The sequence below is a fragment of the Diplotaxodon limnothrissa genome, linkage group LG7, assembly GCF_057381915.1.
Source record: "Diplotaxodon limnothrissa isolate DT_005_m linkage group LG7, D_limnothrissa_male_GT1.1, whole genome shotgun sequence".
NCBI lineage: Eukaryota > Metazoa > Chordata > Actinopteri > Cichliformes > Cichlidae > Diplotaxodon > Diplotaxodon limnothrissa.
Genome location: NC_140602.1, coordinates 33,154,334 through 33,178,238, shown reverse-complemented (window position 1 = coordinate 33,178,238; position 23,905 = coordinate 33,154,334). Strand labels below are relative to the sequence as shown.

Here is a 23,905-nt window from a genome sequence, read left to right as displayed (position 1 = left end):
CTCGTTTTTCTTTCGAGATTTGCCATTTTTCTTGTGAATATGAAATTTTTCCATAGAAATTTGGCAGTGTCACTTTCGTAAGTATGGCACTTATTTCTTTCATAATTTGCCAATTTTGTCTCCGTTTTCCCTTTCCCTTCGACAATGTACCACTATCGTGTAAATTTGCTCATGTGTTTTACAAAAATTTGCCTTGGTTTTGTCAATTTGACATTTGTTCCCCAAGGGGTCTGATATTCTTTGCCTTCTTTTTCCGTAAAAACTTATCAGTTGTCGTTTTTTTCCTTTGTGAATTTAAAACTTAACTATTGAAAATTATGAGTTTTTACTTAAAAATGTGAAATTTAAATACATTGAAGTTGAAGTTGAGCATGAAGTTAAGCATTTGGTGCTGCAGGGGCCAATATTTTTAAAATTATGTTAAAAATCTTCAATATAAACATATTTACAGACTCATTTCTTCTAAACAGTTAAATCTCTGTGAGCTTACCAAGTTTAACATTTCGTAGCACAAGCTATGAATCAGCGCACAGAAGTGACGATGAACTGATTCTTTTATGTGATAACTTGTTTTGTATCTGGATCACTGAATACTGATTGACTTTGCGTGAAATTCTGGTATTATTTTCATATTTGTACCTTCACTGATCACTGGTCATTTTGTTGCACTTTTTTTTTTTTTTTCCTTTGCCTGAAGCTCTTTGTATCGAGCTGGATGTGACTGTGTGGGCGAGAACAATAATTAGCGGTAAAGACACGTCCTGACTGACCGAGAGACACAATACACCTGCAGCTGGGACACACACACACACACACACACACACACACACACACACACACACACACATCACAGCTTTGACAGGCTGGTCCTCCCTGAGGGCTGACGTGTTGTATGTCTTTGTGTGCGTTTGAAAAGTGGTGCTGACAACAGTGATGTGCTCATAAATTCAGTGTATTCTTCAAACATGTATAACTGATCAAATCTGGGCTCATTTTGATCTTTTTACTTGTCCGTTTATTTTTTTTCTTATCATTTACATTTACATGAAAGAAAAAAAAGAGAAAAAAAAGATGTGAAGTAGATAAATCTCAGCACTATTATCGGTCTATTAGACAGTTTCCTGGTACGCTGGTGCATGCACAGAAAAACATACATTTGAGGATGTTTATGAAGTATTTTATTCAAAGAATGGCTAGACTCCTGCTCGGATCATTTTAATTCTGGTTTCTGGCTTCAGACTAAGAAGTTAGTTCTTATTTTCATAGATGCCTTTGATTTTTCCTGATACTGGAGCCTCATCCCTGCGTCTGTGTGAGGGAGGCTCCATTTTGGTGGAGTAACACTGCCATCTAAAGGCAGTCTGCAGCACTATTTATCTCTACAGTGGAGTGCGGTCTGTAATATTTAAGTTTGAGAATGAAGAAACATTTATGAACACATAAAAATTCAGACATGAAGCAGCCCGGTGTGATGTGAGGAAACATGGCTTCAGAACTAGGTGAGAGAGTCAGAATTGAAATTGTTCTCCTGATCAAAGAGCAGCTTTCTTAGAGTCAAACACGACTCAACTACAAAACAGATCCAGCAGGAGGACATGGAGTTAAAAACACAGTGACAGGAGCGAGAGAGAAAGGCAAATCAGGCATGAGATCATTTAAGTAAATGAGGAGAGATACAGTTAGCTTGAATTTGTGCAGAAAACTAAAAGAGGAGACAGAAGAATGGGCAGGAGGATAATGCGTGGGAAGCACAAGGACAGAGAAGAAAACGAGGATGAAGAGGAGGTGAAGAATAAGGTGGAGAAGAAGTTGGTAGAGGAGGGGAAGGTGGCAGAGAATCAGGTGGAAAAGGACAAGAAGTTGAGGAGGAAAAGGAGAACAGGACAGTAGAGGGCAGAGGCAGAGAAGTAGAAAGTGGAAGAAAATGGAAGGAGGAGGATATGAAGGCAGCAGAGGAGAGGAAGGAAAAAGGAGGAGGACGTGAATAAGAAGAGGGTGGTCAAGGGAGACACGCAGAGGGAAGAAAGTTGAGAAGGAAAAGAAGAGGAAGGAGGAAGACGAGGCAATGAATGAGGTGCAGAAAAAGGTGGGAGAGAAGAAGAAGAAGAAGAAGATTAGATGGGGGAGAAGAGGAGCAGATCAACGCTGTCATTAAATTCAGGTGCAGCAGGAGGGGGAGGAGTCACAGAGGATCTGAGGCACCTGACTCAGAGTTCCGGTTTCCCTGAGCTCAGGATTAACAAACTCAGAGTTCCAGTAAACTGACTTCCTGGATCCTGGCAAAGCTTCAGCCTCAGGTTTGAAGACCTAAAACATCATTCTTGCAAGCTCCAAAGTTTGGATACAGTCGTTTTTCCTCATGAACACAAACATTCACAGATCAGCACATTCAGCAGAATAGCTTCTGAACAAACCAACATCAACTGTGCACACACACACACACACACACACACACACACACACTGGGTGAAATGTTTGGGTTGATAGTCTGACATTTCATGGTCATTATCCACCATTACACCCAGCAGGGGAGGACACACACACGGTGGGGGGAGTTGGTGGTGTTGAGCCATAATTTCAGCAGGCATGAGGGGGAAATGACGGCGGGGGTGGGAGGCAGGAAAGTGAAGCACAGTGATGCATTTCTAACATAAAAGGAGAAGAAAGATTACAGCTGTTGTTTGTTGGCCTTTTCACAGAAGAGCTGTGATTATGGGCAGTTATGACCGGAGGGGAGGGGGGGTTTCTCCACAGACGACCCAGAGGAGAGAGAAAACAACACAAAGGTTATCATGTGGAAGGAAACAGGAGGGAGGGAGGAAAATTAGAAAGAAAGAACGACCCCTTAGAGCAGAGGAGACCTGAGGTAAATGAGTTCCAGGTGAACCTGCAGAAGTCAAACTGCACCGGCAACTAAACTAAACGCTGTTCAAGCACTAAATAATTCACAGCGCTTGTTTTCGGTGCCGGGCTGCACATTTGGGAGGGGTTACCGCTGTCGGGACAGATCAGATCATCACGTCTGACAAGTGGTCCCCTCACAGGTGAAGCTCAAAGAAGCTGAAAGCTACCGAATACAGCAGAGAAAGGGTAACTCAGGTGTGCCGTGAGCTAAAATATAATTCTTCATTACGTATGATCGGTGTTTAAAGCTTCGTTTCATTATTTCCAGTCATATTGAAAAGGTAGATATTCATAATTAAAATACCTTAAACACAAAATTTAAGACATTTTATGGTAGAGTGACACAATAAAACATTTAACTCAGTTTTCCTCTATGTTAGTTTCATCTCCACAACAGTCCCAGGTTCTCCTTTAGTCCTGACTGTGGGACTGACTCACTTTTGGAGTGAGCCTCTAGTGGATATTAGAGAAACTACGGTTTTTGGTACTTGAGCCAACAAGCACGCCTCTGCTCCCATACATCATCATGTAATCAGCATGAGCCATTACATGGTTTCATGCACAGCACCAACTGTAAAAACTGGTTTTCCCAGGAAAGGCAGGAATTTGTGACTTTCTATACGTCATTTCTACGTCATGAATGTAAAGTTCTGTTGTTTTATTGGTATTTTAAGGTTTTTAGCACTGATCAAAGACAACTTGTTAATTTTGTTGTTCAAGCACCAATGACAATAAAGATATTCATTTCAATTCAATTCCTCAGACACTGAGAACTATGCACTTTTGGAAATGGAATTTTGATGTACATACTGTCTTTTTGCAAATTGTGCAGTGTGCATTTTATTTTCATTTTTATTATAATTTATAAAAATGGGTGTATCTCAAAAACAAAGTTATGTGCACACTCAAAATAATGTTTTGTGATTTGAAAGGATTTTATGCAACTTTTTTCCTTTTATAATTTTTGTATCTATGTTCTGGGTAGTTTATTGCATTTTTTTATGTTTTTATTTAGTTACTATAAACTACACACGCATTTTCAAAACTGGGGATATAAAGGATGTATTGATGCACAGGAAGTTGGGAAAAAAAGCACAAAGGCACTACAGGAGGTAAAAATGTAAAAACAAGCTCTGGAAGGTAATTTTAAAGTAGAAAAATAAATAATTAGGACCCAGTTTAAGACTTGAGAGAGAAAAACAAAAAAAAAAGGGCTACTCAAGTAGTTTGACTTGTTCTGGTACAGGTTTAAATATTGAAAAGCTAGTCTCCAGAAAGTCTCAAAAGAAACGCTGGACTCACTCTTTTTCACCATTATGACATTTAATGCCATCGTTCCCTGGAGAAGTCACTGTACGGTTGACCTGTGGGTCGTCTCCAGCAGAGTTTTAATTGGTCTGACTTGAGCCAGCAGCTTTGTGACTGAGATGACGTGTGTGTGTGTGTGTGTGTGTGTGGTGAATGATGCAAAGAGAAAATCATTATATGAGGAACATAAAGAGACATCTGAACTTCGTAGAAATGAAAAAATTAACATTTGACAAACCTCAGCTTCAGTCTAAGAAGGTTTAGAAAACAAATCTTTGTTTTGAGCAAAAACTAAATAAATAAATAAAAGTAGAATCAGGATTTACCACAAAGTGTTGAAAAGATTCCCAATCTGAATCAGATTGCTGAAAGTGACGTCAATGCGGAACCTCTATTATTTTAATGACCACCAGGGGGCGACTCCTTCGACTTCTATGGTCTTCTGTGACCTCTATGAACTTAATGGGCTCAGTCAGTAGTTTCAGGTCATAAACAGAACATCAAGTCATTTTGGTGGATATCAGGCTTGTCTGCTGTCCCCTGTTTCTAAGGCGCTGCAACAGTTTATATTTATATCTGCAGTTGTACTTGCAGGTGCTTTCAAAATATACTCACTACTCTTTATACTGTTGTATATGGGTTTTTGAGGACTCTCTTTAAAAAGAGATGCTAATCTCAATGACTTAAAGTAAACAGATTTAACAATAAATGTATAACGAAAACTATAATGAGGACCAAAGACGTGTACCTGCAAACGTGTGATCTGTTGCTCAGTGATCCGTCTTAAAAAGCAGCTTAAAACTTGTCATTTTAACAATATTTGTTTTGACATTTTTGCTGTATTGTCAAAATACAATTTTGCTTGCTTACCCCTTTACTGATCTAACATATTGAAATGTCTAGCATGTTAATTCAGCTAACAAATACAATCTAGACCATTATTCCCCACAGGTGGCTGAGAGTCAGGTCTTTCCTTTGAATTTAATAAATACCAACAGCCTCACAGTGTGCAGAAAAAACAAGCGTTGCCTGCATTTGGATTGCTCAGGATCTGATGGTAAACAAATATTCCTGTATACACGCTACAGGTCAACCGTTATATGCACATTTCTTTGTTTTGTGCCTTTTTCTGTTTAACTTATTTCTTCCAGTGTGTTTGTGACTTTTAGTGGTCGTCCTCACCTTGTCAGCGTTGTCTGCAGCCAGCAGGTTGGTGGCAAGCGTCTGCAGTTTGTGTTGAGCCATGTTCTTCAGTGCGGCCAGGCTGCGGCGGGTCATCGCCTGTTTCAGGTTCACCGCCGAGTGGCTCAGAGCATCCACAGTAGCTGGAGCCAGCTCATCACAGGCATTCAGGATCTCTACTGCAGTTATTCCCATCACACAGCGGTCCAACGCTCCTGGAACCAAACCAGTAAACAAATCTGCCTCAGCCTCAGAAGACACAAGCTACACACAAACCAACAGTCTGATATTTTTTCACCCCCTGGTCCACCTGCAGGTGTACACCTGTGCACAGTAAACCTGAAATATATAGATTCACTGCTAACTTCTAATACATAAGTGCCTTGTTTTTTCTCATTGTGCCCATTCATTTCTCAATTAGACCAGCTAAAGATTTTGCATGGAAAGAAACTGCTAATTGGATGGTTTAAATTCCTTGTAGCTGCAGGTGTTTAGCACTCACTGTTTTAGTTGACTGATGGTACTCTATTAAATCCATCCATCCATTCTCTGCCGCTTATCCTTGTCAGGGTCACAGGGGGGCTGGAACCCATCCCAGCTGTCTAGGGCGAGAGGCAGGGTACGCCTATGGGCAATTTGGAGTTACCAATTAACCTATCCCCACTAACTGCATGTCTTTGAACTGTGGGAGGAAGCTGGAGTACCTGGAGAGAACCCCCACAAACACGAGGAGAACATGCAAACTCCACACAGAAGGACCCCGACCTGACAGTGGACCTTCTTGCTGTGAAGCAACAGTGCTAACCACCGTGCTGCCCCTCTATTAAATCCATAGGGTAGATATAGATAGCTCTAAACCTCAAGCTCTCAATTGCAGTACAGTCCTCAAAGGTTATTAGGTTAATTTGGTAGTAACACTCAGTTTAAACAACACAAGGATAATACAAAGCAATAAAAATCAAACACTGCAATCGTATGCAGTTTGAAAAAGAAAATTCTTGCAGTGTATTACAAGCCCTTTAACTAAATTTCGAATTTTAAAATGACAAACAGTCATAGTAGATCCATAAGTAAACAAAGGAGTTGTGTTTTAAGCAGACAGAAATAAAATAAAACTTTTACATGTAAAACAGTAAGTAAACCTAAAATATCTCAAGAGACATTTCAAGAGAAAAACATTCAATAGAAAGAGCCAGAGTTTTGTAAAACAATTTTCATCCTGCACTGACCTTTTTATCAGTAAATTGGAAACAGTGAAAAATGTCCAGTGTAATTTCCTTCAATACAAGATTGTATTAAATGTTTAAAAAAAAAAGCCTGTCATCTGTTGACCACCCAATCAATTAATTGAACCACTTGCACTCTAAAAGGTGATTTCATCTGAATAAACAGAAAATACGCTTCACACTGGATAAAACTAAAACAGGTGGGTCTTAAGCTTCTTTTTAAAAAGAGACTTCTGCAAATTGGACCCAGCTACAGCCAACATTTCCCTGAGCTCAGAGACCCAGGAGCTACATATGATGGATGAAGCAGTTCATTAATACCAAGTAGAAATTTGACCATGAAGAGCTCCAATAGTGATCTCTGAAATCTTCAACTCAACCCTAAACTTTAAGGGTTTCCAACACACTTTGTTTGTGGGAAGCTCAATGGTTTTGATTCAACTTTGACAGAACAGTAGGTGGGGTTGTGCGTTGTGTTCTCAGGGCCTCAGAACTGCACTGAGCTCTGACCTCGACCCTGTACGACATCGTCAGGATGAACTGACACATCGATGGTTTTATCTCAGCCTCTCTCTCTCTCACTCTCTCTCTTCATTCTCATCACACAGACTCGCCTTCTGTTTCCATCAGTCTCCCTCCTCTTGCCCTTGCACTCTCCTTTTATTTATATCAATCTTCCAATCTCTCTCACACCATCTCAGACTCACAATCATTATCTATAGTCTCTTGAATATGATTCAGGTCACAGACGATCTTCTCCAGTGTAACAATTCTCCACCTTTATAGAAAGAGACGGGCTTTAGAGAGACATCATTAGCTGCAGACAGAGCTGACATCAGTATTGGCTCTGGTATTGAGTGAGAGGAGAAGTGGCACCATTATACCTGAGTGTGTATAGGTGTGTGTGAGTGATGAAGGCCCATGAGCCATGGCCCCATTACATGTCTAACGCCTGAGTACACACACACCTTCCTTAATTTCACACTTAGATACCCTGCAATTTCCCAGCACTACAGCTCATTCAGGTCTCTCTCTCTCACACACACACACACACACACACACACACACGGTCTGTTCCAGTACCCAGTCATCATTCAAGTTAATGCTACCTCTATGCTGTGCCACATGGTGCAGACTGCACATGAGCTAGCAGGTACAGAGGAAGATGTTCACTTCGTTTCTTCATGTCAGGATGATAAGATGGATATTGTTAAGCACAGAGCTCAAATTAGGTTAACTGGGAAAACAAAAAAACAAAGGATGTAGCTGCCATGTTGACTTTTTGGAGCTATTGTTGGACGAGAGCCAAGTTATTGTTCAGCCAACACAAGCAAACCTGTTCATCAGGCACAAATACGAGTTTTGGGGGATTATTAGGTGGCTGTAGTTCAGGAGGCTGACCAGCTATCTACTAATCAGAAGGTTAGGGGCGATCGTGGCTCAAAGAGTTGGCAGTTCGTCTTGTAACTGGAAGGTTGCCGGTTCGAGCCCCGGCTCGGACAGTCTCAGTCGTTGTGTCCTTGGGCAAGACGCTTCACCTACCGCCTACTGGTGTTGGCCAGAGGGGCCGATGGCGCGATATGGCAGCCTCGCTTCTGTCAGTCTGCCCCAGGGCAGCTGTGGCTACCACTGTAGCTGCCTCCACCAGTGAGTGAATGAATGAATAGTGGAATTGTAAAGCGCTATATAAATGCAATCCATTATTATTATAATGTTGGTTGTGTTTGACTCTTTAGTCTGCATGGTAAAGTATCCCTATCCAATATACTGAGCTCCAAGCTGCTATCTGACATGTTTATTGGAATATGGATGTGAATCTTAGGAAAAGTGCTTGTATTAATTATTTGATCAGTGTATGAGGACTAACTGTTTTGAAGCCAGTGTCTAGTGGTCATTGGGGGAACTGCAGAGAGCACGCCCACCCCCACCCCCCTTAATGCATGCTTAGCATTAAGATTAGAAGTAGGAGGAAACTGCAAGCCTGAACCTTTCAGCCTTGGTAGCAGCTCGCAAAGGTTTTCCTTTGAGCTAACAAACAGGCTAATATAGAATATTATGATCGGTATCTTAACAGTCATAAGGTTTCCATGTTCTAGTACAGTGAAAACACCTCCTTCCTGGTCCTCTGGTTCTTACCTGTGTCCATCTGCCAGACGTACACAGAGCCGTCAGAGCAGCCCACCACCAGGTAGTCGTCTGCCGGGCGCCACTTGATGACTTGGATGGGGAAAAGGTGCCGCGACGCGAGCATGATGCACTTCCTCTCCCGGAGACTGAGCAGGCCGACAGAGTGGTCGCTGGCCACCGAGCAGACGCAGTGCTGCACCCGAGTCTGCAGAGGAAACACAGCAGCAAGGTGAGGCATAGAATCTGAAGAAGTGCTTGCAGGTCACCGAGAGGTTAGCAGACAATAAGTCAGAGTAGAAACTCAATACGGCCTCTGAATCGTTTAACATTATTTTATTTTCAAGGATTTCGAAGCATTTAAAACCACTCAAGATGTCAGATTTGATTCAATTTAAATGGAATGACCCTTTTTAGTCATTAGTGACTGCACTGCTGCAAAGGTCTTCTGATCTCTGGAGTCAGATATCACTGGTTAAAAAAAGATATCTGCTCTCTATGACATCAAGTAGAGCCAAGAGTAGAAACAAACTATGTGAAACTGATTAGAGCATCCTGAAGCCTGAGCGTCCGCCTCACAGTTTACTTTAATATGAAGAACCAAATTGGAACAGGACATATGTGACAAGAAATGAGCAACAGTTACAATAGGTACCCTTTACTATTAAAAGAATGAGAAGAAGCCCATCTGATGTCTTCATTAAAGCTTGTGTGTGTAACAGCTCAGCCATTGTACTCAACAGCATTACTGTGATTTCCATGGCAGCAAAACATCTCTAACCATTTATTTTAATGTCATGTAAACAATACGAAGTCCTCTCTGTGTAGTTTCAGGTGGGCTTCTGAAACCACAACAGCACAAAGGTCTCAACTTATTTCCACAGTAACGATGACGACTGTAACCTCGTAACATTTAAATCTAATGTCAAACAGTGTTGCAGAGACGGCAGAACAAAGCCTGAAAGCAGACATAGACCCGTGCGGTGGCGGTCTTACGCTGCAGTTTTCTGGCGGAACGATGAGCTGCGTGATCTCCCCTCCGTGGACGCAGAAGATGTGCTTCATCTCCCCGGTGAAAATGTCCCAGACAATGACAGAGAAGTCCACTCCCCCAGACACCAGCGAGCGCTGGTCGTAGCGTGGCGAGACCTGGTATGGGTACAGGACGCAGGTCACCTTGTTGCGGTGGCCTCGTAGGGTGCGGTGAGGCGGCCAGCCTGCAGAACAGACCGACACAAAGATCAAAGGTTTTTAAAGTCAACTAAAACTAGAAATAGGCATGAAAATGAATCTTAACTGATGTAAAAGGAGTCAAATTGAAACAAAACTTCCCTGGATTTGTTAGTGTGTCTGTATAGTTTGTTTGTCTCACCTCTCCTGAGCATGTGCTCGCCCTGCAGCAGCTGGACGATGGCCGTCTGAGTGGCGGGAACGAGGATGATGCTGCCGTCTTCTCTCCCGCACACCAGGCGCCCCTGAGAGGGGATGTAGACGCTGGCCGTCACCTGAGGTGAAGCACACACACTCTCTTAGAGTTTCCCCACTGTGTAAACCCTATCGCACACGTGCTCACAAAAGAGGTTATTTTGGGGTCGTGTTGATGGACACAATAAAAGGACGTTCCCCACACACCCACACACACACGTTTGTTTTCATTTTTGAAAGTTTTCAACTCTGTGAGAATATTTTGAATCTTTAAAACAACTTCTTTTATAATTTAATGAGAACTTTTCTGTGTTCAGACCTTAATGGGTTCGTCTTTGCCTGGCAGGACGCTGAGCTGGTCAATGATCCCCGAGGACACTGGGGTCAGCTTATCAAATGCCTCCTGCAGGCTGATGGTGAATGACACCTGCAGCTCTGCAGTGATACAAACAGACAAAGGACTCGTTTAGAGATCAGCCTTCTGAAGGACTTGAGGATGAAGAATAAGCTCTCCAGAAAGTTGAACAATGCAATCAGGCATCTTGTAAAGGGGACCTATGCTGCTTTTCTTTTTTCTCTTCCACATTTTTCTTAAGAAAAGAAACTCTATGAATCAAGTTTTTCTGTTTGTTTGTATTTTTGGACCAACAGACTAAAAACAACCTCCGTTAGTACCAACTCGTTAACAATGGGCTGCTTTAAAGCTAAAAAAAAAAAAAAAAAAAAAAAAAGAGAGATCATCGTAACGCCATGCTGAGGTTTGAAGTTCAAGAAAAACAGCAAAGTTTTATGAAAAGACTTTTACCAGAGAAACCTCACCATCTTCCCCCCTTCCTTACCTGTGGAGGTGGACTGTGGCTGCAGAGGCGAGGTGTCCGGGATGCTCCACAGGGTCATTCTGCCCGCCGAGTCACCCTGGATCAGCAGCTTATGGAAGGGCTCCCTCCGGCTGAAGAAGAAGCGGGTCACAGGGGGGCAGATGAGGAGCTGGAGGAAGGCAGGAAAAAATACATGTCAACACCAACAAGATGTGATGCCTCAAAGCTCCCCGGTGACAGCTGGAAAACATCTTTAAAGGCTCTCCAATTGGCCAGAACACTTCCACCAATACTGGAATATGCTGAATTTGTAAGCTGAGCTTAAATTTAAGAGCCAAGTGAAGCTGAAATGGTTGGTTTTGCTCTCAGGTTGTCTTCAAACAACAACAACAACACACAGCAAACTGCAGAAAAGCAGAACCACACATCTCTGATCTACAAGCGCTCCAACCACTGTTTTTTTGTTTTGTTTTTTATTTTCTAACTCTGGGATGAAATAAGCCGAACTCATGGATGGCTGTCTCAGCGCCATCTCTTGGTTATATGAGAGCCTGATACAAGGCTCTGAAGTAAAAATTTGTAGAGCAGAGTAAAAGATGACATCAGTTTGGTTGAGTATCACCAAAAATCTGAGCAGATTCTGTTCCTTGGCTCAATAATTCTGGACATCAGGATAAAACTGACCTCTCCGGGAGAGAATAAACGCAACTAGAATCACACTTTAGCATTTCATACTATTTAAAAAAAAAAAAAAACATCCAAAGGTTACTGAAAATGGTGGAGATGGGAGGAGGGCAGCAGAGCTTTTACTGCCTAAAAAACACAAGCAATCCACCGCTAACCAAAACTGGGCTGACTTACATCTATTATCAATACATGAAGTAATAAAGAGTGAAAACTAATTAATGTGACGAGCAGTGCGAGAACAATTCTCAGAGTGCAGTTTGGGGTGCTGGCAGGCGTGTGGGGGGGGTTGCGATGATGAAAGCCGGTGAACCTGCGGGCGTAGCGTCACTGCGTAATGGCTGAGGGGGTGAAGAACGATCGGTTAGTTCAGCTCATCTGAGCGCTGTGGACGAGCAGTGAGGGTATGCAAAGTGCCACCAAATATCACACAAACACACACAAACCAAACCACATCTTTCACTAAAGATGCAAACAATTAAACAGCAAGGAGAGTTTAAGTTTTCAGCAAAAACCACCAGAGAGGAAGCAAGAAAAACAGAGACGGGACACCCACCCACTGCACCTCATTCATCTGGATAACTAGAAACACAATATTCAGAGTTCTGTGACCTGTAACCTGAATTTCTTTTAACCTATTTTAATATTTAATGCAAAAAGAAAAAGTGAGCAAAACTGTACAGAATTAATGCCACTACTAAAAAAATTTATTTGTAAATTCTAAATTAAAGGCCAACCAGGAAAGAGAATTTTAGACCAAGGATGATGGAAAAAAAAAAAAAAAAGCTTTGGAAATTTGGCCATGAAAATCAAAAATCTGATTTTAGTTTAGAAAATCTCTCGTTCTAGATCAACTTCATTCTTTCAGAATGACACTTTTCATTGTGGCTGACCTGACAAATGTCACCTGAGCAACACAATATTATTTACAGTAAATAACTTATTATTACATCACATTAAATATTATATCACACCAGATGAATATAAAATTACATTTTATATTTGGATTATTTATTTAGCTGGTGGTGATCATAGGAAGTCGGCCCTAGCGCTGGAGCTCACGCTGGCTTTGGTTATGTTTGCGAGTTCTGTGCACCATATTACAATTATGTGTCACATTTTTTAAAAAGCATTATTGTAAAAGTACCAAAAATTGGTATTCACTTCAATGAAATGTTTCGCATTTGATGTGGACCATGGCCATCTTTTCCATTATGCCAAGATAATAACCACCTTTTTGCTGTGTTATCGAAAATGTAGACATATAAAAGAAAACAAAGACATTTGTCAAATAAAGGACATTGGTAATTATAGCAATCACTCTGTAGCTTCCCTAACAGGGGAAAAAAGCTGTTCCCATGAAAGCTAAATATCTTTTTTTTATTATTTATCAACACCTCACAAATAACGTAGAGTTTTTGGCTATTTGACTGTGGCTGACCCATTGGGCGCCTTTGGTTTGTTATGACCTCCGGGACTCAGCGGGTCATTATTTGCTTAGAAAGCAGCTTGGGGGACTTTGCATGCATCTTCATCAGCATGAAGACAGATGAGGAGGGTGATGGTGCTTTTGGAGGACAAGTTTTGCTTTAGTGGGAGGAGAGCGTGAAACCAGGTGAACCAGAGTGAGTTCAGTCCATCAGTTGGTTAGGCAGGAAGGAAAACAAAGAGCGGAGCAAACAAAAACAGGCAGTTCACTCAAATAGTCATCAACTCAGCAGCTCACTCTCAAAACAACTAATTACCTCTTACAAGCAAAACAGCAGCCGTCAGTGGTTTGTTTTCCTAGCAAACTTACAGATATTACCATATTTCTAGCATTTTCTATTATGATGGCGTTCCTCAAGGACTCATTCTTGGACCACTGCCATTTTATGTACAACCTAAGCCACAGCTTCACTGACATCAGGAATTAGTCTACGCTTTCAAATATATAAAATATAAAATTCAGTATATTCTTCTGATAAACAAAGTCCTGAATGATCAGGTCCCATTACATCTTACAGGCCTCGTATAGACCCACAGTATCCCAACACTCTCAGTCACTCTCAGACTGCAGATTTAAAAGTGTTTCCTAGATTTTCCCCAAGTAAAATGGCACATCAGGATCATCTGGGTTTTTTTGGAAACATCTGCCCACCACGCACCACATCACTATGTCAACAAGCCAAACTTCACTAACCAATCAAAAGCATTTGTCTTAGTGGTGCCTAAATGTTTGCTTTCTTTTAAGAACTGAAGGCACATTTGAACCCGGAAATGGCTACAGCAATCGGAGACCTGCACCTCCATGATCCTGGAAGAAAAAGCAGTTCTTCCTCTCCACTGTTGCCAAGTGTTTGGTCATAGCAGATGTTCTGATTGTTAAGGTTTTCCCTCTAATAGTGTTGGGTCTTTACCTAGTGTTTAAAGGACTTTTGCACCCCCTGATGACATGGGATGGTGTGTTTTTACGGCTGAAAAGTGTGAGCTGAAGAATGTGAGCCACTGAGCTGACATCAACACTTTCACTGCTGTTCTCACAGTTCGCTCTTCTCACCTGGTTGTCACTTTCTGGATGAGCTGCAAAGTCCCAAAGTCAGTTTGTAAATGCTCCAAGCATTTCAAAATAATATCTTTTTGACCCCACCTGGACCCTAAGAATAATTTATATCACAAATTAGCTCGAAAGAAAGATTAATCGAGCATTTTTCAGCTCTGGCTTCTCCAAAGTAAGGAATACAATTCTAAAAACTCTTATTCTGCCTCTTGTAGCTTTTGCAGCTTAGCCATGACAGTGAAACCTTCTTCTTCCTGCCTTCGCTTTCACCATGTATTTTTCTTGGGCTTACAGGTGCCTCTAGAGGCCGGTGGTGGAATAACGGCTCTGGGATGTAGAGCTCCAAGTCGTACCCGCTGGGAGGGAAGCACTTCACCTCCAAAACCATCTCTTCCTCCTCACCTCCCTCTCCTTCCCTCTGAGAGGAGCGAGGGAGGGAGCATAAGGTAGAAACAGCAAAAGTAACAAAAAAGGCACAGACAACACATTAATACCAACAAGACGACAAATTATAAATACACACATGAAAAAAAACTGAGGAAATTAAACCAGAAAGGAACAGAACACAGAGTCAGGTTCATGCACACGGATCAAGATGAGACCTTTCATTTACATTTCCCGCAGCGGTTTCAAATTAAAAGCTTTAAAGGAATAAAGTGGAAACAGGGATGAGCTACCGCCTGGAACAACAGGTCATATCTGCAACTGTTGTTGGACCTGATCTCTGCTGGCTTTTTTGTAATCTTGAATACACGACCAGGTGTACTAATCCAGGTGCATGAAGTGAACCTCACATAGAATAAATCATATAGACAAGACAAAGCAGCCTGAAGACTTCAAGAACCACATTTATCAATATTATTGCAGAGTAGACAGCTAGTACCACGTTAGGTTGGCTTTACATAGCTAAAAGCAGGACAGGCCTGCTGGTTTGCTGCACAATAAGGTTACAGGTTTGCTGACTTACCGACTACTGAAAGTTAATGTGAATAACTGGAGTTCATAACTTTTAGTTGTGAAAATACATTTCCTGATGGAGGCTCAATGCTGAAATGCAGTATAAAGTTTTTAGCTTAAACATGTCTTAATAATAATAATAATAATAATAATAATAATAATAATAATAATAATAATGTTGTTTTACCTGTGTTATTCTCAAACTGTGTTTAGGATCTCATTCAATCACTTCTCAAAGTTTTTTAAACTAATCAAATGACGCCCCCGTCAAGTCTATTCTATTTATAGCCTATAAACCATTTAAAGAACAGAGGCTGCCTTATAAGTTCAAAGCATCGGTATCAGTAGCTATATCTGCAACACTAGCCCTGTATTTACTTGGTATGAAATCATTGAATCTCCCGTCTTCCTCCCTGCGCATGCAATCTGAGGCGGATGGAGGACTCACCTGTTTGTCTGAGCGGTCAGCGATGCTGTACACCAGCGGAGGGATCGAACCTTCTTTGGTTTTCCCAACATCACTGCGGAAATGCTCACTAGCAGGCAGGCAGCTAAGAAACACAAAGACATGTTTAGGTTAAATTGTCATGACGATGAACCTGTCTTTTTCCTGCAGTGATGACAGATGAGCGGCAGGCTTACCTGGCTGGCAGCTTGTAGATGTAGCTGCAACCATCCTCGGTCCAGATGATGACTTTGTCCGCGGCGATGAACTCACCTCCCGTCCAGGACTGGTCGTTGTCGTTGGACACCGAGCAGAGCAGGGAGTAATCGCCCGCATCAAACACCTGAAACAGACAAAAATTCATTAACATAACCATCTGTCCAGGCCAAGACTTCAGACTGCTGTGTGATGATACTGTAGAGAACCATCAGCACTCCTCTGTGGTAGCAGGGCTGGAAAATCATCAAAATCCTCAGTTTATGTTCAGCTCAGTGGATGAGCAGTTTTTAATACTCTGAACACACAAGCCTTAATCAGGGTGTTAATTTCACACATTTCAAACAGAGAAACACCAGTCAAAGTCTCATAAGTGTAACGTGTGACTCAAATACAGTGGTCCCTCGCTATAACGCGGTTCACCTTTCGCGGCCTCGCTGTTTCGCGGATTTTTTGTGTGCAAATCTTATGGCTGTTTCTTTGTTTTTGTTTTCTTTCTGGGGGGGGGGGGGGGGGGGGGGGTAACAGCGCATTGTGTGCTGCGTCCAGATCGGCTGTAGACCATAGTCAATCTCCTCCATGCCGTGTCTCCTGTCCAGTACAGAATGTGTTCAGCTTGTCAAATTTACATAAATCTGCGATCGCTAGCAGTGTGAGTGAAGTGCTGTACTGCATGTTTGTATGTTGTATGCATGTTTTCTCCCCAACAAACACAACAATGTCGACAAAATGTTGCTAACCATCGCACAAAAAGTTGGAATTCTGGACATGCTAAAGGAAGGTAGAGGTTACCGTGTTTTTTTGGATTATAAGGCGCATTAAGCGAAACAAAACAGCAAAGTGAGTCAAGCTTTAATCAACTCATTCTTCTTGTTTCCTCTATAATACATGACTTATTTTTCTACGAAGGTTTGAACTTTGAGAGTGTTTAAACAGGAGAGAAAAGTGTGAAAATGTTCATGTCTGTCTGAGAAAAGTGTATAAAGTGTGTAGTGAGGGGTTCTACAGCCTTAAAACGTCTATAATAATTGTAATAAAGCTGGATACTTCTCGGATTTCACCTATCGCGGGTTACTTTTAGAATGTAACACCTGAGATAAATGAGGGACCACAGTACAGAGTTTTTCCTGGTTTCTTTTGGATGCACTTCCAGCGGAATAAAAGAGGTTTACCAGCAGATTATAATCAAGTATGACAACATTTTATACATTTCCTAAATCACCACCTTAATACATGCGCAGTTGACACAAAGTTTGGTTAAATCATTGGCTTTAGTAGGGTATGACTTAAAAAGCTGCACATATAAAACTCATTTCTCTGTACAACAGGTACACTGCACTGCTCCAACAGCAGGTGGAGCATACCATAATGATTTACCCAGTAAGAAGTAAACCATCTTCATAGTATAGAAAACCCAAGGGTAACCCTCGAGTTACCTCCTACATAGTACAGGCTTCATGTGACTGGCTTAAATGGTATTACATGATAACCTTTCTTTCACTCTACCAACTTTGTTCAATCTATTTTGATCAGTTTAAAATAGGTAACCAGACACAGGAGCATTTCATCAAGATCAATCACCACTGTGACCATCATGCCAGCAAAAACAACCCCCGAGTGGTTCGTGCAGGTTCTTACCCTCCAGTATTTGGAGCACACGACCAGCAGGCTGCTCTGAGTGAAGGTGCAGAAGGAGATGCTCTGGCAGCCCTGACAGTAGATCGGTTTGGACTCCTCTTCAAACACAGGGTCCAAGTCCTGAAAAAACAGAAAAAGAAATTACAAGTTAGATCCTGAGCAGAGCCATGCATCGATGCTGGAGACACAGAAAAGAAGTATTTTTTTCCTTGATTTTTAAACAACCTCCTGGGCTGAAGTGCCAAAAGTTATAGTTCCTCTAACGTCCACTTGAGGCTGGCTCCAAAAGTGAGCGACTCTCCACAGACTCATGTTTAAATGTCCAACTTTATATCAGAAATAAACATGTTTAGACTATTGACACTCCTCCATCAGATTATAATACTTTAAAATTAGGGGTGCGACAGGTATGCTGAAACAGACTCTAGTAAACTTGTTAGGCCTGACCTCCACTAAATGCTGGTACCTTTTTAAAGCTGTCCAGAAACCAGTGGGTGACATCAAGCTGGCCACATCTATCTTTTGTATACAGTCTATGATATTCTAATCTAAGTAGGACTGGGGAGGTCTGTGTTTTCTTCTTTACTTTATTTACAGCTTCATTTACGATGGTGTAACTGAAGCCTGATGCGCGTTTTAATAAACACCTGTATGGAGGTGTACCTGCATTCTGCTGACCTCAGGTGTTATGATCCAGACCTTCAGGATGCCCGTCACTGACACCGCCACAACCGTGTCCTCTGCACAGAGACAGAACATAGCTTATTCACAAGTACAAACATGAAGAAGTCCACAGCGATGATGTTTTGTGCAGGGCAGTCTGCAAGCTAACATTCAAAGCAGTGAACCTGAGGGAAACTCTCACCTTGTGTGCGGTGGGATCGGATGATGCTCATAGAGCTAATCCAGTCAGGAGAGATTTTAGACACCAGCGAGTACAGGACCTCCAGGCTGGTGGCATCCACCACCAAGATTTCTGGGTAGTGGCCATTACAGAGGAGACGCCCCTCCCTCTGAGTGCCGATGGTGAACTGGTAGTACTGAAGAGGAGGCAGAGAAGGAGGGGAGTGAAGATGAAATGATCTGGATTAAAGGTCTTTTCAATCACCTTGTGGTTTAATTTTGGTCTCTACTTTTTCCTGAAGGTAACATTAGGCTTTTGTGTGCTGGTTAAATACTTTTCACCTTTTTTTTTTCCCACCTGAGCTTTTTTCCCCTTTTTTCAGGGAAAAGGGAAATACACCTTAAAGCTTAGGGAAAGAGCACAACCATTCCCTTTGTATGCTCTCATTATGAAAACCCTACAGTAAACACTAGTTTACAATAGTATTGGGAAGCTCATCTGTAACCGGAAGGTTGCCGGTTCGATCCCCCAGCTCTCTCTGTCCTGGTCGTTGTGTCCTTGGGCAAGACGCTTCACCTACCGCCTGCTGGTGTTGGCCAGAGGGGCCGGTGGCGCGATATGGCAGCCTCGCTTCTGTCAGTCTGCCCCAGGGCAGCTGTGGCTACAACTGTAGCTGCCTCCACCAGTGTGTGAATGAATAGTGGCATTGTAAAACCGCTTTGGGTGCCTAAAAAAAGCGCTATATAAATGCAATCTATTATTATTATTATTACCATAAAAAAAGAAGCCAAGTAGAAAACACCTGACATAATTAACCAATCAGACTGTATTTGGGTTGAATAAATAAGGCGAGGCTGAATCAGTGCTATGCAAATGTACTGTTTAACATCTTGATGTCTGATGATCATTCACTGCATACGTGTGTGTGTGTGTGTGTGTTACCTGTATGCCAATGTGAGCGCATGCCAGCTTTGTGAACTCAATACAGCGTCCATCGTTCACGTCCCACAGACACATCTCCCTGTAAGGTCAAAAAGCTGCTGTCACACATTAATGTACTTTGAAGAGCTTCCTCATACACAGAAGCCTAATCTGTTTTAAGCTAATTATGGTTGTAGTAAAATGGACTGCATTCTTTTAGAAAACCACAGTGGTTGCAGTACATGAGATGGTCCCTTTCGTACACCAACAATGCCTCATCTCAAAAACATCCAGCTCTGAAAATGACTGGACGTGAAGTCAGGCAGTCTAATACACATTTACCACTGATGTGCTGTCCTGCACCAGTGCCTTCCTCTCAGACTTTTTCACATTTCTCACACTTATGCATTTGTTGGAATTTGGCTCAGAGCTGGCTTAGAAGCTATGCTTTAAAAAAATTATTTATATGTTGTAATGACTTATTTCATTGTTTTTAAATTTTATGCATCACCCTGTCCAAACTAAACCTCCTACAACAAATCATCACAGCAGAAACACAACGGCAACTTCATTTAGGACAGCTATAACGCTTATTTAATCAAAAAAGGCAAGCAGCAACCTCTGAGACTGAGAAATAAATCCAAAGAGTGCAGTTCCTTTTATGTCCATAAGTGAGTCAGTCGCTTATAGACTCCCATATTAAAAGACCCAAGTTTACAGGACTTTACAGACTGTTACAGAGAACAGTTTCTGCCTCTATAGAGAGCTTTATCTTTTATAGGGATCACAGTACACCCATCTGTTAACAGGTCATTAACAGATCAGTGTGTTATTGATCTATTAACAGATGCACGTGTCTGCCAGTTCCATCTGTAAAAGCCTCGTACTCCACCCTTTCATCCAAATATGTGGACTTCTGGCTCCAATAAACCAAAAAGCAAAAGGTAATAAAGTCTCAGTATAGGACAAATAAATGGACCACATTAGAGTCCCAAAACCTGTCGTTTATACAGTTTATGTCTGTAACATGTAACCACTGTACGGGCATAACAATTAGGGCAGATGTGACACATATTTAGGATGAAAAGGCTCAAATTTAAATACCAGTCTTCAGAGTTTATTCCCAAAACTATTCTGACAAATCTTTCCGCAACTGAGCCTCAGCACTGAAATGAAAATACTTTAAGACACAAGTTAAAAAATAAAAATCACAAGAAAAGAAAGGTGTACACACAGCGACTGTACATACAACCCACATGAACGTGTTATATAAAAGTTAGCAAAAAGAAGTCTCATGGAAGCACGCTTCACGATTGCTCACCCGCTCTCAGATGCACTGACGATGTACTGTTTGTCGCTGCATGCACTCGCTTTAGACAGGCAGGTGATGGAGGCTGTGTGACCAAACAGCATTGCCCTGGGACAAATCTGAGCAGGAAACATAAGAGAGGAGCAGAGTGTTTGATGAGAGGAGGAGAAGAAGCAGATTGAATAAAGCTGGAGCACAAACACTCACCTCCAGCTCAGGCGTCATGTCCCAGAGACAGATCTGTCCATCGTGGCAGCCGGTGATGATGGTGCTAAAGTCATCCATCACCAGCAGACTGCTGATGCAATGTGTGGGAGCTGTGCGGCCCCAGAGCACTATGGGTAGAACCAAGTTGTTCCCCGACATTATGGTGAGGTGTCTAGAAACAGAGGAAACAATGAGGCTTCAGTGTGGAAGAAGTCTGCCTTAGCTTAATGGTTTTAGCAACATTTACATGTTTGAATGACTTCGTGGGTAACAGCAACCTGGAACAGTTTTGATTGGTGCATTTTGGATCTCATGCTCATGCACAACAATCAGGAGGAAGTTTGATTTTACTCCAGCAAATAAAGCTGATTATCTAAGGACACAATCAGAACCAGGATTAAATCTCAAACAGCTAAAATACTACTGAAATGATCATTTATGACCCATTTCACATGGGAATACCTTTTTAAACTTGTCAAGTTTAAAAAATTGTTCTGCAGGAACAAATCTTTGAGTGTGTTTATATTTACAGTCCAAATTGTAATAAGTTACTAAAGCAGTGAGATAAATCTACCCAAGCACACCCTGCGATCTCTGCAGCTCTCCCTCTGCAGGTATCACTGCTAGAAAGCCTGAGGATGGCTGCTGTCAGTCTGAAGAAAGGTTTGCAACAAGTATGAAATTTAGATTTAAAGATAACAGTTCGTATGCAGACAGACAGCTTCCAGTTTAGCATTGTTCTGTAGCAGGTCTGCACAATAAATATAATTTTAATCTGAAATCATAACTTTGGTTTCCCACAATGAAATGAATACGATCAAGTGATAATTAAAAAATGCTTGCTCTGCCAACAAAACAAGCTGTGTGGTGCAGTGAGCTTCAAGTTTTCTGGATTAGTCTGTAAGAGCAACACTCCATTAAAAGACGGAAAAACAACAAAACTCAAACATGTGACAACAGAAGGTGAAGAGTTCATCCCTCAGTGCAGATCATTATCATACTCCGGATATTCTGCAAGTGATGTGACTCAAGAACAAATCTTATGCAAAGAGCGCTGGAGAGTTTTCCTTTAAACAACAACTCAAAAAACACAATACAGAGACCCAACAAAATCATGATAAAAATAATCATGCAGAACAACACATATAAGAAGTCAGCAAGAATGACTGTTAAAAAAAACCACAACTTCAGTTAAGCAATAACAGGGCAGGAAGTTTGATTCTGCCTTGTAAAGTGACATTTTATTTACATCCTTTTGATCGCCATTAAATCATTTATTGATCCATAAACAGAGCCAATGTCATCCTGGAGGAGACCACATGTTTAATCACGTGAGGCAAATCAGGCAATCATTCCAATCAGCATTAGTATTGATTGCAGTGACCCTTAGCTCCAAGGTGACAAGATTACTCAAAAGCAACAACAGAGCCTCCTGATACTCTCACTGTGGGAGCTCAAGAGTTCAGGACTTTGGACCAGCACACTCACAAAGTTAAACCATGCTGGAGTAGTGAAAACTAGGACCATTCATCCCCACTCATCATTTACTCATCCCCACTAAAGAAAAACTGAGGTGCAAACCAAAGCTGCGGCTCAAAAATTAACGAACGAATGAATCTGTGGTCCAAAATCCTGAGGTAAGTACTTAAACAGAGGCATGAACCCAGAAACTCATAAACCAATCTACAAATTAAATGGTGGCCCAAAACCTGAAGTAATGAGGTTGTACAAAGGAATAAATAAAACTGTGGCACAAATATCAGGATACAAATTGCAGTCATGGCTCAAAAAACCATGCTTCATGGGAAACTATTAAGCTGCTGTTGCCCAGGACACGAGAGATGTTCAGAAAGACCTCCTCCTACAAGTGCAGATTCTTCATGATGCTTTCCACCAGGTCAGCCATGGGTATACCGATAGTGAGCTTGATAACCAGAAGGACTTGGAAACTGAGTTACTAAGAGTAACTCCCGAGTGGGAAGTGAAACTCTGGCATTAACCCAAACAGTGGCCCCTGAAACGCGATCAGAAACGTTTTCACAGGCAGTACAGCCACGTGCTCACTTTACATCATATTTCTGCTCCTCTACTATTGAGAGTCAAAAAGGTTAATCCAGCTGCTCCAGTCCGACACAAACACACCATCAGTCTCAAGACAGTCACCCACACACAAAAGAGCAATAAAGCCAGACAAATAACACACACACAACGTAAACGTAATTAAGCCATCATCAGTAACCTTGGTGTCACTCGGGTTTAAAGCTAACACGTTTGGATAAAACGGAGATGTTGAATCCAAGGCTAGCTATTAAGCTGGCAGCTGGAAAAATACCAGCAGCGGACATTTGATCTTAAATCTACCCATGAGTGATTAAAAGGATGCTGCACACCAGCTGCGCAATGATGTCTGAGACGCTGAGGCTAAACTACACCTGCAATGTCGGGACTTCCAGGTTAGCAGCGCAGCTAACGGAACCAAAACAGCGCTAAAACGTCTTTTACTCACCAAAAGCAGCGGCCTACTGGAACATTTCCCACTAACAGTGGGGCTGAGTGGTAAACGGTTCCCTCTGTGGGAAAATAAAACGCAGGAATACCCTTTTCTTGACTCGTTTCGTCTGTTTGTCCTAAAGACGCTCAGAGATGCTCGGTCAGCTGACCATAGGACGACCGAGGAGCCGCATCCGGTAAACGGTTTTCAAAATAAAACAAAATGCGCAGGGAATTCGTTATAAGTTGTGGCTCCTAAAATGCAGAAATCCACAAAAATCAGCGGAAAACTATAACCGGGTGCAAAAATAAAATACAATGAAATGGCTAGATGTGATATCATCGTGCCACACCTAAAAACAAAATTTTAAAGAAACACTTTTTTAAATAACTAAAATAATGCAAAGTTTGACAGCGATATGGAGCCTTAAATACAACAACACAGCAAAATGATAGTAATAATTAAAATACCACTAAATTATAGAGAATAATGTATTTAGTTTCAATCTCAGTTTAATTTGTAAATATTATATACAATACAATACAATAGCTCTTGAATTTAATTGGAACTAACTACAACGCCGTAAATAAAACTAAAATAATAAAAGCAGATTTTTTAAAAAAAAGTATGACTCTTGTCTATCGCCTTGATGCGATCGGTTAAAATA

At 41.6% G+C, this 23,905-nt stretch overlaps 1 protein-coding gene across 1 annotated transcript in view; it reads right to left on the bottom strand.

The window, feature by feature from the left end:
• wdr7 (WD repeat domain 7) overlaps nt 1–23,402 on the bottom strand; it is a 95,539-nt gene extending 72,137 nt beyond the window's left edge. Inside the window, exons 1-16 of the mRNA XM_085359620.1 lie at nt 23,254–23,402; nt 20,748–20,919; nt 20,553–20,659; nt 19,253–19,331; nt 18,332–18,506; nt 18,130–18,206; nt 17,467–17,586; nt 15,810–15,955; nt 15,616–15,718; nt 14,503–14,628; nt 11,009–11,156; nt 10,489–10,604; nt 10,117–10,249; nt 9,741–9,961; nt 8,757–8,952; nt 5,395–5,609 (exon numbers count right to left, since the gene is read on the bottom strand). Of these exons, the coding sequence (XP_085215746.1) occupies nt 5,395–5,609; nt 8,757–8,952; nt 9,741–9,961; nt 10,117–10,249; nt 10,489–10,604; nt 11,009–11,156; nt 14,503–14,628; nt 15,616–15,718; nt 15,810–15,955; nt 17,467–17,586; nt 18,130–18,206; nt 18,332–18,506; nt 19,253–19,331; nt 20,553–20,659; nt 20,748–20,906 (2,121 nt within the window). The 5' untranslated portion in view covers nt 20,907–20,919; nt 23,254–23,402. The remainder of the gene's footprint in view (nt 1–5,394; nt 5,610–8,756; nt 8,953–9,740; nt 9,962–10,116; nt 10,250–10,488; nt 10,605–11,008; nt 11,157–14,502; nt 14,629–15,615; nt 15,719–15,809; nt 15,956–17,466; nt 17,587–18,129; nt 18,207–18,331; nt 18,507–19,252; nt 19,332–20,552; nt 20,660–20,747; nt 20,920–23,253) is intronic.
• Nucleotides 23,403–23,905: the final 503 nt, after the last annotated feature.